The sequence below is a fragment of the Gastrolobium bilobum genome, unplaced genomic scaffold, assembly GCF_033153095.1.
Source record: "Gastrolobium bilobum isolate Gb01-03AN ecotype WA unplaced genomic scaffold, APGP_CSIRO_Gbil_v1 utg4848, whole genome shotgun sequence".
Classification (NCBI taxonomy): Eukaryota; Viridiplantae; Streptophyta; class Magnoliopsida; order Fabales; family Fabaceae; genus Gastrolobium; species Gastrolobium bilobum.
In genome coordinates this window covers 119,043-136,209 of record NW_026899359.1, presented here as the reverse complement: position 1 = coordinate 136,209, position 17,167 = coordinate 119,043, and the positions used below count along the sequence as shown (strand labels likewise).

General features: G+C 36.4%; 1 protein-coding gene across 1 annotated transcript; it reads left to right on the top strand.

The window, feature by feature from the left end:
- The first annotated feature begins 765 nt into the window (after window positions 1-765).
- LOC133289851 (uncharacterized) lies at window positions 766-16,489 on the top strand. The gene is made up of 14 exons (XM_061487861.1): window positions 766-1,266; window positions 2,476-2,645; window positions 3,810-3,913; window positions 4,298-4,364; window positions 10,637-10,729; window positions 10,806-10,970; window positions 11,075-11,215; window positions 11,303-11,380; window positions 11,853-11,965; window positions 12,040-12,100; window positions 13,862-14,029; window positions 15,409-15,510; window positions 15,794-15,883; window positions 15,967-16,489. Exons 1-14 carry the CDS (start codon window positions 987-989, stop codon window positions 16,027-16,029), a joined length of 1,695 nt encoding a protein of 564 aa, XP_061343845.1. The 5' UTR covers window positions 766-986; the 3' UTR covers window positions 16,030-16,489.
- Window positions 16,490-17,167: the final 678 nt, after the last annotated feature.

Sequence of the window (17,167 nt, the reverse complement as noted above, 5' to 3'; positions counted from 1 at the left end):
GTGCATCCTACCAATAAAAATATTACATGTCAGTTAATTTTATTTTTTGTCAATTTTTTTTTCTCTCCTCTGATGTGTATTGCTCTCATTGATGAGATACACTGAATCTTGGTATAGCAATAGTACCAAAAATTTATTCGTCTTCCCTAAGTATTCTTGATAATGTCAATTTTGTGAGTGGTAAGTTTGAAACAATTTTTAAAATCTATTCATAAATACTTTAGGTTGATAGAGTTCTTCTTTAAATGCGTATTTAATAGGTCTTAATATCTAATTTTTAGCTTATTTTTTCTTTAAAAATAAAAATTTAATCAAATAGAATTTTATTAAAAATTTTATTATAAAAAAGTAAAAATTAAAAACTCCCAGGAAGAATTTTTTGTAAGATATAAACCAAATTTTGGAATCCTCATTTTATTTTTATTTTATTTATTCTTTACCCTAAAAATGTATTCTAATAATAAATGATTCCATATTTCTTTTTAACATAATAAAAATTTTAGTTCATGGTTGTCTGCGTCTGACCTATGACGTGAGTTGATTTCTAAAGTTAGTTCACCATATTTGTGTCTTCCGTTATTGTAAAAAGTTTTTTTTTTTTTTTAATACTGTTATGATATATATGTTTTAATTTTTATAAATTATTCTTCTTATCTTTGAAGAAAATAATCAATTGTTTTTATTTTTGAATTTTAGTTCTTTTATACTTATCTAATTATCGTAAAACCACTTACTACTCAGTACTCACTGTGGTGTATGGTGCTTTCTGATTTCAGCGTAACTAACCTCCATTCTCCCTCTTCCATTCTCCATTTTGGATCAGCGTCCCTTTCTCTTCAACATTTTGTGGCTCTCTTCTGCTAAAATGAAAAACAATTTATTATTATATTGTTAAATATATATTTAAATATTATAGGCTTCGTGTTGTATCTATTTAGCTTTGGCAAACTCGGAAACCCTAGTAGATCAGATCTCATCTTTCTTCCATGATCATGGCGCTAAGAAAATCTCGCGGCCGTGAAATGCTGTTCGACTCCGTCATCGCGCTCGTCTTCGTCCTCGTCGCTTGCGTTGACCTCTGCGACGGCGCCACCGTCGTCGACGTCTACCGCCTCATCCAGTACGACATGTCAGGTGTTCCATTCGGATCTCGACTTGCCAGCCTCAACCACCATGCCGCTTCTCTTCACTTCTCACCGCACGCCGATCTCTCTCGCACTGTCCTTCTCATACCTCTTCGCGAACTCAACATGTCCTTTGTCAAAGGTTCTTCTTCTTGTTTTTGCTTTTTTTTTTTTTTTTTTATCTGCTTGAATTTTTTTTTTTTGTTTCTTTTGGTTGATTGTGCTGAGGCTTAATTGTTGCGAATGATGTTTATGTGTAACGTAATTTGGAATTGTGCAAGTTACGAACGGTGTTTGCGAAACAGCAAAAGTGTTATTGCAGTGAGGATTTCTTAGCTTCCGATGGTATTAAATGATTCGTAAGTAACGGTGAATCTCAACTAATGAGCGCAGCTTTCAGTGCAGACAGATCTTTATGGTCAGTAAGATGGAGTTTCAGATTGTTGATTTTGATATTATGAGACGAACCCTGGGAGAGTCTCGCATGTAAGATAGGAGAGCTCAAAGTCTATATATAATCATATACCAGAATCTTATGTTTCCGATGTTGGACTCCAATTTCTGTACCTTATAACAGGATTGTGACATCCCACTACAATGAGCAGCCCTCACTAGTCGCGTCGCTCAATTGTAAGTGGGAGACATAATGGAAGCTCTAATACCCAAAAGCTAACTTGTAAGGTAGAAGAGTCCAAAGTCTATATAAACCCTACAATAGGACCTTATGTTTCCAATGTGAGGCTCTAAGTCTAGAGTCCCATACCTTACAACTTGATTGTGACATATTACTTTCTCAATTTGCCTATGGAAAAGATGGATTTGGATAATCCTTAGTTTAGGATAAAAAAGGAAATTACAGAATTACCTGTTCAAATCGTGTAATTCATTTAATATTATAAAGGAATCTTTTTATACACCTTTGAAAAGTATACAAAGGAGGAATATGAGGAATCCATCATGGGGCTTGTGATGAGAAAGTGCTAGTGAGATTCTGAGAAATAAATATATGTGAAATCGTTTTGAATATATACCCGTAAATACAACATAGTGACATAAATGTTGCAGGCATCAGGCTTGAAGCACGTCTCGTTCACCAGGCAAGAGAGGAAAAATATTCATGCATTTATAAATTAACAAGTTGGTTGCTCTGTTTGCCTCAACCCAACATCATCCCTTCAGTCAAACTCTGAAAATTGTCATTCACAGATTGTACTGTTTTCTACATTTTTCTTGTTGAAAGCTTAGCATTTATTGTCCCTGTCATTTTTTATTGATCGTTATTCGAAGAATGCTATTTTGTCTCACTTATAAATTAACAAGATTAAAATTTTGTGTGACTACAATATGGCAGAATATATTGCTGAAGGCAAGCCTCTGGGGGGTTTAATATTTTTGCTGCCCCAGATGTTCAGTTTTGAAAACAAAGGTGGTACGGGAAGTAATCAGCAAGATGGGAGTAATGAGCTGCTGAAGAATGTATTGGCTGAACTAGAACAAATACTTATACACACCAACTTACCTGTGAGTAAATTCAGACAGCTTCTCCTTTATACAGATTGTTGTCATTACTTTTTTCTTTTGGAAAATTTCATATAAAATAAAATGTTTTCCATGTGGAAGTGGAGTAGAATAACTTAACTGATTTGTTCATGAATTATGAATTCCTTTACATTATCATTGTGGTGAATATTTTTTTTGTAACTTTCTTCTATGTCACCGAGTTATAGTTATATTATACCTTCAAAGTAACTTATGCAGCGTATTGACTGACTAGGCTCAATTCTCCAAACACCTAACTGATTTCATAAATAAACTTGTTGCTTTCTATCAGCAATTTGTTTGCCTTAGGAAAATTGGCCTTGTAAGTGTCCCAACAATTTGGTGATAAATGAAGACTTTGGATAGCCGCTTTATGTGCATGTCAAACTTCTTTGGGTTACAAATGTCATGATGTACATGCAGTAGTGGTCTACAGGTCTTGCATATTTACTTGCTGTACATGATTTATTTATTGATAAAAATTGTGTTAGATGATTTATAAACCTTCTTTTGATGTGTTTCACTATGTGTATGCTTCTCCAATTGGTCTTATGTGCTTGTATGCATCTTCTTAGGTCCTCGATTGATTAGTTAGAGCAGAGAGATACTTGCAAAATTGGCCTGTTTTCCTCAATTTCTATTATCTATCCTAGTTTTTGTTCTCTATTATCATCTCTCTAGCTTATAGCATAGGCCATTAGTCATTCCCAAAGTATTTCTCATAACCAATGCGTGACATAAGTAATAAACTACTGAAATTGGCTTCTCGATTATTTAGAAGACCTATATCAGCATGCTGCTAATTGTGATGATGGTTTTGTCTGTGGGGTGGGCATGTGTGTGTGTGTGTATTGTGATGCTGCTAATTGTGATGATGGTTTTGTCTGTGGGGTGGGCATGTGTGTGTGTGTGTATTGGAAAGGAAAGGGACACTTCTATGCTAAGATGCAATATTCTTCCTCTAATTAATGTTTTTTCCATTTTATCAAAGGAAAATATGTTAATAATTAATACTTTTGTGCTTTTTAGTGTGTGTGATATGACATCCTTTTCATGTAATGTAAAGGAACATATTTCTTGCAATTATTTTTTGTTTTTGTCATTTTGATGGAAGTGTAACTTTTATTATGCTGCATCTTGTTGCAGTATCCTGTTTATTTTGCTTTTGAGAATGACAACATTGATGCCGTGTTAACTGATATCAAGAAGAGTGATGCCACTGGTCAGCCTGCTACTGCAACTACTGGCGGGTGAGCTCAATTTAGTGAATAAACCAAACCCTTCATTGTTTTAATTAAATTTTGCAAAATTCTCTAGATGGTCAAGACGAGAGATGTGGAATTTCATGAATTGATTGACTGGATATTACATACTAAATTACCTTATATATCTCCAACTTCTGGCTAGTTTATCTTGCGCAGTTGAATACCTTATGTTCTATTGGATTATGTTTCAGTTATCTACTGATTTCACAATTGCTGTTTTAATTTTATTATGTTTTTTGTTTTCTTTCTTGGATTTTCTTTCTGTAGTAAATTAATTCACATGTATCTTGTGCTATTATCAAGTTTACTTTTCTTTTGGAAGTGACATTTTTAATGATTTATATCTTTCTTTCTTTTGTGACACTGCAGATACAAATTTGTAGTTTCAGCCCCAGAACCAAAGAAAGTTTCATCTCCACCTATTACAAATATTCAGGTGTTTGTTCAACCTTTGTTTTAGAGAAATACTGTGGTTGATACTATGGGTGATGGGTGCGCAAGTTTTTTTAGACTAACAGTAGCTTTGAAATTTGAAGCTTTTAGACATCATTTTTAGCTATTTGAAATCAAACTAATATGTTTAATTTCTTGATCTGGTTTTATAAATGAATATATAAGTTGAGAGGCATGGTAGTTCATCAGGTTTTGCTTATTGCTAAGTTGTGTATAATCGACCTAATGGTGTTGTATGAATATGCCATGCATTTCTTTCGTTTTTCTATTTTTCTGTTGTGTTTTGGTGTTTAAATTCTCTAAATACTGATGCCATTTGCGACATTGTATGAACAAATACCAAATTTTGTGCTTCCATCATCAGTCTAGGAAGACTTATTGGAAGATCCAGAAGATTTGGAAGAGTCTTGGGTTCTAGCATGACTCAATAATCAACCGGAGAAGCAACGCCCTCACTTTGGAAGTTTGGGAGAAAGTTATAGTTGTGGACTAGGAAGATTTGATAGAATTGAATCTGAAATATTATTGTATATTCAAGTGTGTAAGTCTGTACAAGAAAGCTCTCTATTTATAGAGACTAAAAGACCTAATGGGATGACCTAATGGGCCAAGCCCACAATCTAGACTATTCTAGACTATTCTAATAATAATAAATTAATATTATTTCTAACACTCCCCCTCAAGCTGGTGCGTATATATCAAAAGCTCCCAGCTTGTTACAAATATGATCTATTCGGGGACCTCTAAGAGCTTTAGTGAATACATCCGCAAGTTGATCATTGGAATTGACAAATGCTGTCTCGATCTCCCTTGACTGGATCTTTTCTCTAACAAAATGACAGTCAATTTCTATATGCTTGGTCCTCTCATGAAAGACTGGGTTAGAGGATATATGCAAAGCGGCTTGGTTGTCACAAATGAGCTTCATAGGCCTTTGTTCACAGAGATGGAGTTCCTTCAGCAATTGACTCAGCCAGATGAGCTCACAGGTTGCATTTGCCATTGCCCGATATTCTGCCTCCGCACTGGATCTGGCGACCACAGTTTGCTTCTTACTCTTCCAAGAGATCAAATTTCCTCCGAAGAGAACACAATACCCTGAGGTGGATCGTCTATCTAAAGGAGAACCTGCCCAGTCAGCATCTGAATAACTAGAGATCTCTGAACTCCCTTTATTTGTATATAATAAACCTCTTCCTAGCGCCTTTTTAATATATCGGAGAATTCTAATAACTGCATCCCAATGGGAGTCACAGGGAGAATCAAGAAATTAACTTGCAACACTCACTGCGAAGGAGATATCTGGCCTTGTCACAGTAAGATAATTCAATTTTCCAACTAGTCGGCGGTAGCTACTAGGACCGGCAGTGGCTCCCCCTGTCCTGGTAATAACTTAACATTGGGGTCCATAGGTGTATCAATGGGTTTACAGCCTAACATGCCAGTCTCATCTAGGATATCCAGTGCATACTTCCTCTGACAGATGGAAATGCCCCGCCTAGACTGTGCAACTTCGATCCCCAAGAAATATCGAAGTCTGCCAAGATCTTTGGTCTGAAATTGATTGAATAAATGCTCTTTCAACTGATCAATCCCGGTCTGATCACTGCCTGTAATGATAATGTCATCAACATAGACCAGGAGATAAACGCACTGGCCAGAAGAGCTATGCCGGTAAAAGGATTCAACAACTGAACTAAAGCGGCTAAACCAGGCCCGAGGAGATTGCTTCAGGCCATATAAAGATTTTCGAAGTTTACATATCATTCCAGAACTCTCCCCCTGAGCAACAAAACCTGGTGGTTGCTCCATATAAACTTCCTCCTGCAAGTCACCATGTAGAAAAGCATTCTTAATATCAAGTTGGAGAAGGGGCCAGTGATGAATGGCGGCAAGGGCAAGAAACAGGCGAACAGAAGCCATCTTAGCAACAGGAGAAAAGGTATCCCCATAATCAAGACCAAAGATCTGTGTGTATCCCTTGGCCACTAAGCGAGCTTTAAGGCGATCAACAGTGCCATCAGGACCAACTTTAACTGTGAACACCCATCGACAACCAACAACAGACTTCCCGGGAGGAGCACGAACAAGATCCCAAGTGCCATTGGAGTGAAGTGCCTGCATTTCATCAAGCATCGCCTGGCGCCACCTGGATGAGATAGTGCTTCACCTGTGGTTTTAGGGATGGAAACAGAAGAGAGACTAGAAACAAAAGTAAAATGTTGTGAAGAAAGTCTGTCATAACTCAAGAAAGAATAAAGGGGATGAGGATTTCGAGTGGATCGAATACCTTTCCGAAGGGCAATGGGAGGAGTCTCTGATGGAGGATCCGGAGGAGAAGAGCCGACGGGAAAGGGCGATGAGTCATCAAGAGGCAAAGTCGGAGGAGGTGCAGGCTGACGACGCTGGTATGTGAGGAGAGGACGATCTGCAGGTATGGAGGTAATTGGTTGCTCCTCTGGAATAGGGTCACCTGCAGCTGGTAAAGACAAGTCAAGAAAAGGAACAGGAAGGACCTGATCAACTTGGGACACTGGAGACGGAGTAGAGTGAAAAGGCTGCTGATCAAGGAAAGTGACATCAGCAGAAACGATATAACGCTTGAGATCAGGAGAATAGCAACGATACCCTTTTTGAAAACGTGTATACCCAAGGAAAATACATTTGAAGGCCTTGGATGTCAACTTGTCTTTACCTGGAGTAAGATCATGAACAAAACAAGTACAACCAAAAATATGTAAAGGCAGAGGATAAGAAGGTGCTCCGGAAAACAAAATATTGTGGGGAACATCATTATTTAGCACAGAAGAGGGCATGCGGTTGATAAGGAAACATGAGGTGATAATAGCATCTGCCCAAAAACGGAGTGGGACGTTCATATGAATGAGAAGGGTACGTGCAGTTTCAACTAGATGTCTATTTTTACATTCAGCGACTCCATTTTGTTGTGGAGTGTGGGGACAGGTAGTCTGGTGTATCGTCCCTTGTGTATCCAGAAATTTAGAAAATTCAAGAGACACATACTCTTTTGCATTATCACTGCGCAAGATTTGAATAGTAGCACAAGATTTGAATAGTAGCACCAAATTGAGTTTTTATTTCTGCATAAAACTTTTGATAAATTGAAAATAACTCAGAACGATTTTTCATTAAATAAACCCAAGTGCAACGGGAGAAATCATCAATAAAGGTGACAAAATACTGAAAACCCAAAACAGACGTTGTTCGACTCGGACCCCAAATATCAGAATGAACAATAGAAAAAGGAGCATCAGCTCTTTTATTGACTCTATTAGCAAAGGAGGAGCGAGTGTGTTTTCCTTGCTGACAAGAATGACAGTTTAAAGACTTAAGATTGGATAAAAAGGGAACCATATGCTGAAGCTTGGAGAGGTTTGGATGACCCAAACAGCTGTGAATTAGCTCAGGAGACTCTGTGAGAGAACAGGCTACTGGAGAAGGTGGTGCAATCAGATAGTAGAGACCTCGTGACTCAACGCCTGCTCCAATCGTCTTCCCCGTACCCGAATTCTGCATAGAAAAGGATTGTTTAGAGAATAGTACATGAAAGAGAATGAATCAACTGGCTAACAGAGATTAAATTAAAAGGAATGCCAGGTATATAATAAACAGAACTCAAAGTTAAAAGGGGAGTTGGGTTGGCTTCCCCAATTCCACGAGCAGGAGCCTTAGTGCCATCAGCAAGAGTGACGGGGGGTAGGTTATTAGAATAAGAAAGTGAAGTGAAGAGATCTTTATTACCACAAAGATGATGAGTAGCACCTGAGTCTATTATCCAGGGTCCAAGAGATGATTGATAAAAACAAGCAACATGATTACCAGTGTCTTGAGTAGGATGCTGAGAAGAAACCTTCTTGAGAAGTGCCTCATAGTCGGCACTTGAAAGAGTTACTAATCCAGTTGAAGGTGGCGTAACATCAGTTTGAGCAAATTTGGCAGACGGTGGCTTCAAATGAGGGTACTTCCTATAGCAGCGTTCTTCAAAATGCCCAAGATTCTGGCAATAATTGCAACGAGGCCTCTGTCTGCGGCCACGTCTGCGACCGCGTCCACTGTTCCAATTGGAATCACTGGCCCGAGAAAAGAATGGAGATGGGGTAGTACCGGAGATGATGCCAGTCGTGTTTTTGGACGCATTATTTGAGCCCTCCATCACAAAATAAAAGAAGATGACCAGAAAATAGCAAAGAACTACAAGAAAGCAAGAAATCGCGCAAAAACGTTGCACAAAAGTGTCCAAACAGCGAGTTTTTAACTGATATCTTTCAAACGGATGGGATCCACAACGAACGGAGACCAGATCTGGAAAGAGGGTGAGGAGGCGAGCAAGATGGTGGTGGTCCGGCCTGGAACGGTGGCCGGACGGTGGCTCACACGCCGGAACAGTGGTTCGGCCGCCGGAGACTTCCACCGGCGCGTGGCGGCGCGTGGATGCTCTGATCAACACGCGGCTTGGACAGACAGGGTCGCCTCCCTGAGCCGCTCCTGATCGCGTGGTGGTTGGTCGAAAAAGTCGCCGGAAAAGCAGTCTGACGGCGGTGAACAGTGGCGGACGGTGGTTTTGTGGCGGTTTCCGGCGATGAACGGAGGCTGACGATCTTTTTCCTGATGATACGAGGTTGAGGACAAGAAATTTGTGACTAAATAAGGGTTAGGTGTGAAAGGATGGTTGCCGGTATGATGCACGGCAGTAAAAAGAAAGGAAAAGATATATATGCGGAAGCAGAGCCCTCAGATCGAGAGCTCTGATACCAAATTGAATCTGAAATATTATTGTATATTCAAGTGTGTAAGTCTGTACAAGAAAGCTCTCTATTTATAGAGACTAAAAGACCTAATGGGATGACCTAATGGGCCAAGTCCACAATCTAGACTATTCTAGACTATTCTAATAATAATAAATTAATATTATTTCTAACAGATAGGATACCATCTCACTTGCTACACAGTCCCCTGCACCTCAAGTAGACTGGATGCTACAGTGTTGAAGCACTGTTCCTTGGTAACCACCCATACTGTTACATTCCCTACTTGCCCTGAGTCCTTCTTGCCACCTTGTCATATCCCTATCATCTCTATCTCATCAAAGTATGATACAGCCCGAAGAGTAGTTATTAGTTAGAATAGTTATAGAAGTGAAGTGGTTGTGCGGTTAAAGTTGATAGGTGTCAGGTGTCAGGAATTAGCTTAAATAGTAGGAGACGGTAGAAGAGGAATTCATGTATTAGTATTGAAAACAGCTTCTTGTCCATCTTCTTTTCCCAGGATAGTGATTATAATTTTTTCTGGTATTTTACTTACCACTTCCCAAAGTATAATGTTGTAGAGGTGCAATAACCTGTTTAAATTTTCAACTATAGGATTATGAATTCCTCTGTTCCTTACTGCTGTGTTAGTTTCCCTTATTGTCCGAATTTTTCACTTCATAATTTCTTCCTCTTCATCTTTTTTTTTTTTTCTTGGAACACTTAAATTTCTTCATAATAGGCCTACTTTTTGTAATTGCTTAAATGCTTCTCTGTTGTTAGAGAATAATATAAACCATTAAAAAGGCTTTCACCCAACGCCTTAAGGTTTTGGGTTGAATTGGTTATTTATATGGTATCAGAGCTTCAGTGATCTCAAGGTCACGAGTTCGATTCTCACCGCCCCCCACTTATGGAATTAAATAAGCATAAGGTAAAACAAAAAAAATTTGGGCCTATGCAATATCCACATTTCAAGCCCAAAGGGCTCTTACATGAGGAGGTGTGTTAGAGAATAATATAAACCATTAAAAATGCCTTCACCCAACGCCTTAAGATTTTGGGTTGAATTGGTTCTTTATATCTGTCTTCTTTCATATCATCATCTTCTAAAGTTTGTGCAAGTTGCATATTAATAATAGATGTTGAAATTTGAACGTAATGATTTATATTATAAGTTAGGAAAACATACAGCTTCTGCTTGATAAAATAAAACAGTTGAAGACGTGTCACAAATATCATGGTAATCACAACTTGTAATATTTATGTACAAATGATTTCAGTCATTCTGCATATACTACTGTATTACACAGAAAACATGTACAATCTGGCTTCAATTTCATTTCATGATTTCACTCCTTCTGCATATACTACTGTATTACACAGAAAAAGTGTACAATCTGGCTTCAATTTCATGATTTGCATTTTTAAAATGATTTTTTGGATAGAACTTGTGTGGATATTGGATGTATCTTTTATATGGTTGCAGGGATGGTTGGCAGGACTGAAGACAGATGATGATTCTCGTCAATTACCCACCATTGCGATAGTGGCATCATATGACACCTTTGGGGCTGCTCCTGTATGTTATTTATTAATTCCACCAATAAAACCAAACTGTATGAAATGTATGATGTGTTAAATATCTGTAATTGTAGGCATTATCAGTGGGAAGCGATAGTAATGGAAGCGGCATTGTGGCTCTTCTTGAAGTAGCTAGGTTATTTTCTCTTTTATATTCTAATCCAAAGACAAGAGGACAATACAATCTTCTGTTTGGGCTAACGTCTGGTGGGCCTTACAACTACAATGGAACCCGTAAGGTGATATTTTCTGTTTGGAATCATTTATCTGCTGATAGGTCTATAACATTTTTTCCTTCCCTATTTGTTATGATTTCTGTAACATGTATATCTGTATTTTCCAGTGGCTTCGGAGCTTTGATCAACGTCTGCGTGAGAGCATTGACTATGCTATTTGCTTAGATAGTATTGGCTCCTGGGAAAATGAATTGTGGATTCATGTTTCTAAGCCTCCAGAAAATGCATATATTAAGCAAATTATGGAAGTGAGCTTTTACACTGGCGTGGAATTTACTAAAATGCATAGACTTGAATTTTGTCTTAATGACTTTTAATGGTGAATATTGGTGTAGGATTTTTCAAGTGTTGCAGAAGAGCTAGGCTTTAAAGTGAATCTGAAACATAAGAAAATAAACATTTCCAATCCTCGAGTAAGTGATAAATTCTTACTGTTCTGTTTCTCTTGGATAGCTCTTTAGCAGTTTATATTTCGTTTTCATGCTATGTGGTTGTATTTTCAGACAATTGCCAACCCCCTCCCACTCATTTTATTACTATGAACTATGAACACTTCATCATATATGGTTTACATATGATTATCGAAATAGTTTGGAGCTATGATGGTTTTGTTGTTCTAATATTCATTTTAATCTGTTGTCAAATCATTTTCTTTTATTTCTTTTCCATGTTGCTTCATTCATGAGATCCTTCAGACTTGGTTGTTGAAAGAAATATTTTAATGACTTACTATTGAATCTACAGATGCCTGTTGGTTACCACTTCCTCGTCTACTGGCTTGTGCTTTGTGTCTTTATATTTTCTGATAGCAAGCATGTACTTTCCACATTTTCTGTCTAAACGCGACTTCTAAAGTTGGGTATTAAAACTAGTCATCTGTTGTAGGTAGCTTGGGAGCATGAACAGTTTTCAAGGCTGAGAGTTACTGCTGCCACCCTCTCTGAACTCTCTACTGCACCTGAATTGCTAGAAAGCACTGGTGGTCTGGTTGACAGCAGGTTCATCTTTTGACCTAAAAGCCAAAATTTTATTCTTTTCTATATACTTTTTTGCTGAGAGTTTCATTCTGCAGGCATTTTGTTGATGAAGCGGCGATTGTAAAAAGTGTGAAATTAATTGCTGAGAGTCTTGCGGTAAGAATAATTTTACCTCAAAATAAGGTAGTAAGTTTGCACAAAAAGGGGGGTTGGGGTTAAAGGAAAGAAAGATTGAGAATCTAACATGCTGTCCTTGTAATTTTTTTTCTATGACTTGACATATGAACTATGAAGAGGTTATGAAGGAATGTTTTGATGTTTGTCCTGGACACTGATTCTTAATTTTGCTTTTAAAATTTATTATTTTTCACAATATTTTGTTAAAAGGTTGTGTGAGTATATATATTTCTCTAGTAATGACAAAACTAGTGCTTTCATGTTTATCATATTCAATGTAAAGTAGATGCTTTTTGATATATGTAGTAGGTGGTATGCATCTTTCTGATGTTTCTACTAGGGGCGGGCATTTAACTGCAGACACCATGGTGGCTTTAGATTGCTCCATTATGATTAAGGAAAATGCTACTCGGCTGGAATTTGTTTGATAGAAAGGGAGCCTGAATGAACTGTTGTAGGAGATTTATTAAAACCTTTGAATTCAGAATACGGTAAAGTCGCTCCGGGGTGGGGGACTACTCCTTTGATGGGTGTTGCAATGGCGCTATTTGTGATCTTTCTTTCTATTTTACATTTTCTTGTCTTCTTTATTCGATTTTACCCTTTATCAGATTCAAAATTTCAGATAAAAAATAAAATCCAGTGAGTTAGCTTGCTTATTTACTCTTGGATGGATGAGTGGTCCCTACCACTTTGTATTATCCAACAAACACCCTTGAATCAAGCTAAATTTTGGCTAATTGTTACTGCGTGTGTAACACTACTGATTCATTTATGACATGCTGTTTATTTCAACTGTGTATTTTGATTCGTACAAACATACACAAAACAGGTTACTCTTTGCACGGAATTTGTTAGGCTCTGAATTCTAATTATCCAGACTTGGAGTTTTCAGAACGATCAGAGAGAAAACAATTGGCAAGGAACAAATGTTCTTTTGTTGATATTGGAAAATAGGTGTATTCAAGAGGACAATCTCCTCTCCCAGGGATGAATCCCCGTGGCTGAGCCTCACCTCAGTCTCAAAAAGAAATAACAAAGACTCCCCTTTCACAACTTGTCCCCTCCTATTGATACGTCTCCACTCCTTTATCACAGCCAACTTCCTAACCCAATTGTAACTAACTCCCTGTTGAAGTTGTTGGATATATATTCCTTCTCAAATATGCTCTCCACATTGAAGGCTGACCTCCATTCTGAATACCAGTCATAACAGAATTTGCTTCCTTCTCTTTGCATCTTGGATTCTTGTGTTCCACCTTATCTTCCATTATACATCTTTTAAGTAAAAGCATGGTGTTTGAAATTCTTAATATTGATATCTGATTTGATTTAATTATGTGAATTGCTGCAACATATGTAGTTGTAGATATGGCTAATGGTATTTAGTATTATAAATTTTTTATTTTATATTTGAAGTGCTCGTGTCATTGACATTCTGGGTATGCCTTAATGAAGATAATCCTTGATTTCATGTGTTCCTATTCTTTGTCGGCTATTTCAAACTGGCTTATTTGGGAAGGGATTACTAATATAGTTGAATAGATGTTCATGACCTGTTACACTCTTACTTATTGAGTGTCATCTGTTTTTAAAGAATTTCCCAGAAAGAAAAAGTATTTAAGAGATATATATTGGATGTCCAGTATCTTTTGACCTGACTTGGCATCAACAATCTTCTTATATTTTTTGTGCGAAGCCAAGTTCCTTGGTTTTAACAGTCTTATCTACTTTCTGTAGAGGCATATTTATGGACATCAAGGGAAAAACATCCAGATCTTTGCGGACAACAGTAACTTGGCTGTAAATCCTTCTTATGTTCGATCATGGTTAGATGTTTTGTCCCAAACACCTCGAGTGGCACCATTTTTCTCAAAAGATGATCCTTTTGTCATGGCACTGAAAAAGGTATTAATATTGTTGCTTGCTGGAACAATTTTTTTGGTTGTATTTTGTATCAAATTCGAATTTCCAGAGTTTGATTTTTGGTTGATAAGGGATTATGTGTGCTTTGGGCTATGTTCTACATGATGATATTGTGTAATGTTTCTGGAGTAAACTGTTACAGTTTTTTATTTTTATGATTTTATTACTATTTTATGAATTGTTGGTTTGTTTAAATAGTGGGTTGTGGGTAGTTATTTTGTTTGTTTTGTTATTTGAATATCAACTTTAGGCATTAATTATTAGTGGAACCTATCTAGTGTTAGTGGGTAGTTACTTTGTTGGCTTGTATTATCTATTTAAACCTTGAAATATTTGAATAAAGATCATCAGAAGAATTATTTGAAAAAAAATACTCTGTGCAAGAGGTCATGCTTTCTCGGTAAAGCCATTTGAGGTCAGGCTTCCTCAATAAAGCCAAATTCCCAATTTTATTTATTGTGTTCGTAACAATTGGTATCAGAGCCAGGCACAAACACCACGCATGGAGAAACGATTGGAAAGACTGGAAGACGCGATTCTATCTTTGGTGGAACAATTCAAGGAGATGCTTACCAAACTCTCCAATCGGCTAGATGCTCTAGCACCAATCACCAAATGAGCAACTCCCCTCAACATTACCATTAAAAATTTAAATACGGTCAAAGTATCTCAATCAAATAATGCCCCTCAACCAAGACCGCACTTTCATTTAGACATGGGATATCTAATGAGAAATTCAATTCTAAAATTCTTTGAGAAGAAGAAAGAGTTGTGACGAGAGGATGTTTTCCAATCAACAGCAAAGGAGAGGCAGACATGGATATTGAAGATGATTCAATTACTTGATCTTGATTTTACTCTTGAGGACGAGTAATTTTTAGGGCGAGGGAATGTTACAGTTTTTTTTTATTATTTTATGAATTGTTGATTTGTTTAAATAGTGGGTTGTGGGTAGTTATTTTGTTTTGTTATTTGAATTTTAACTTTAGGCTTTAACTATTAGTGGAGCCTATCTAGTGTTACTGGGTAGTTACTTTGTTGGCTTGTATTATCTATTTAAAACTTGAAATATTTGAATAAAGATCATTAGAAGAATTATTTGAAAAAAAACATTGTGCAAGAGGTCAGGCTTCCTCAATAAAGTCAAATTTTCGATTTTATTTATTGTGTTCGTAACATAAAATGCCACAAATTTACTGCATATACTATTTTAGTAGTTGTAAATTATAACAAAACAAGTAGGATTAGGGTTGAGTACTTGAGGGTGCTCACTCAATTTTCTTGATACCCGGAGGTGAACTTGAAGCTTATCCATTGTCATCACTCTTGTTTACTTACCCAAGTGTTCTACATGTTTGTAGGAATTAGAAGATCATACTGATGAGGTCAATCTGCAACGAGAAGTGCTAGATGGGATTTTCACTTTCTATGATTCAACTAGAGCAAAGTTGAACATATATCAGGTATTTGAAGTTATTATGTGTACAACCTTAAATGGATTTTTATTTGATAGAGTTTTGCATTGACGATCTTCAGTCCTGACCCTGTTTGAAGTTTACGTGTTCTTCAATTTCTCCTGGGTGAAACAATTTTTTTGGTCATTTGACTGACCTGTTTTCCATGATCAAGAGGGTTTTTTTACAACAATCAAAATGTTTTTATTTTCCAAATAAGCATTTTACTTTTAGGTTTCTAATTAAATGTAATCCATTTGCCTCGAAATTTAATTGTCTTGTGTCTTTACAGGTTGCCAGTGTCACATTTGACTTGCTGTTGCTTCTAGTATTGGGATCATATTTGATTGTGCTCTTCAGTTTCTTGGTCATCACAACTAGGGTATGTTTTTATTATCTAACATCCCTTGCAAACCTTTAGATAACTATTTTGTGTGCACTCAATCTTAGTGATGCGTTTGACAGGGTCTTGATGATTTAATCAGTTTATTTCGGCGGCCTCCCTCTCGAAAAGTGAAAACTGCATAGTGACCAGGCAGAATTTTGCTCCGAGGTTTTGCCTACATAGTTCTGAAGTTTTAATTAAATAGTATTTTAGGATTATAGTTTCTAATGAAAAGCCCCGTAGAGATTTTCGTTCGTCATTTGTTAAAGTTGGTTGGTTTAGTGGTTAAAAACTGCAAGATGTTTATTTTTCGCTGTGCTATGTTGAGGACGCCAAAATTTTGATATTTTTATTCTTCGTCCTTCTTATTTGGTGCATTTTTGCAGAGGAAAGAATGGTTATTAATGGATGTGCTGTGAACCCACGGCTCACCGCAAGTTATAGCTAGTGGTTATCCACGTTACTTGCATTTGAACCAAGAAAAGATTGATTTGGTAAATTTATCAAATATAAATTTGCTGCTTAGTTATTTATATTGACTTTGCACAATATTGCAACTGAGTAGAGCTTATTTACAAGTAAGTTTGTTTCTTCGTCCGCGCAGGACGCATATATATACAGTTTGGGGCAGGAAAAAGTTTCTTAAAAATGAATTTTTTTTTTTTTTTTTGATAGTTAAAATGAGTTTAATTTTATATTCATTTTAATTTGGATTATATTGTGATTTTAAAAAAACCCACACACACACAAATAGTAAGTGTTATACTATAGTATAAGTGTTGATTTTTTGCATCTTATGAATCATTACATACAAGTGGATAAGTTTAACTGTAAATTTTTTTATTTTACACTTAATGGTGATATTTTATGTTGATTGGTCATGTTTTAACACAAATATGAGTATATACAATTAAAAATGTGATGAATAGATATTTGTGTTAAATCTTATAATCGGAGAGAATGAAATTAACTTACCAATATAAAAATAGGATTCTCATCTTTAATAAATAAGAAATGTTAAATATAAACACAATTAACAGTTAATAATGAATATAATCATTTTTACACTCGTATAAATTTCTTTTTTCCTATCCAGATTTTTCATTTATATGAACATAAATCTTTTATTTTTAGTTATAATAAATGTGAAAATAGATTTGAAAGTTGTAAAAAAGAAAAACAGTTTCTATAAAAAAAGTTAATGTAACAATTTTTTATTTACTAACGCGTTCAATGGAACAATCTCTTTTATTAAGTGGTACAAATTCTTAGTTACAATTA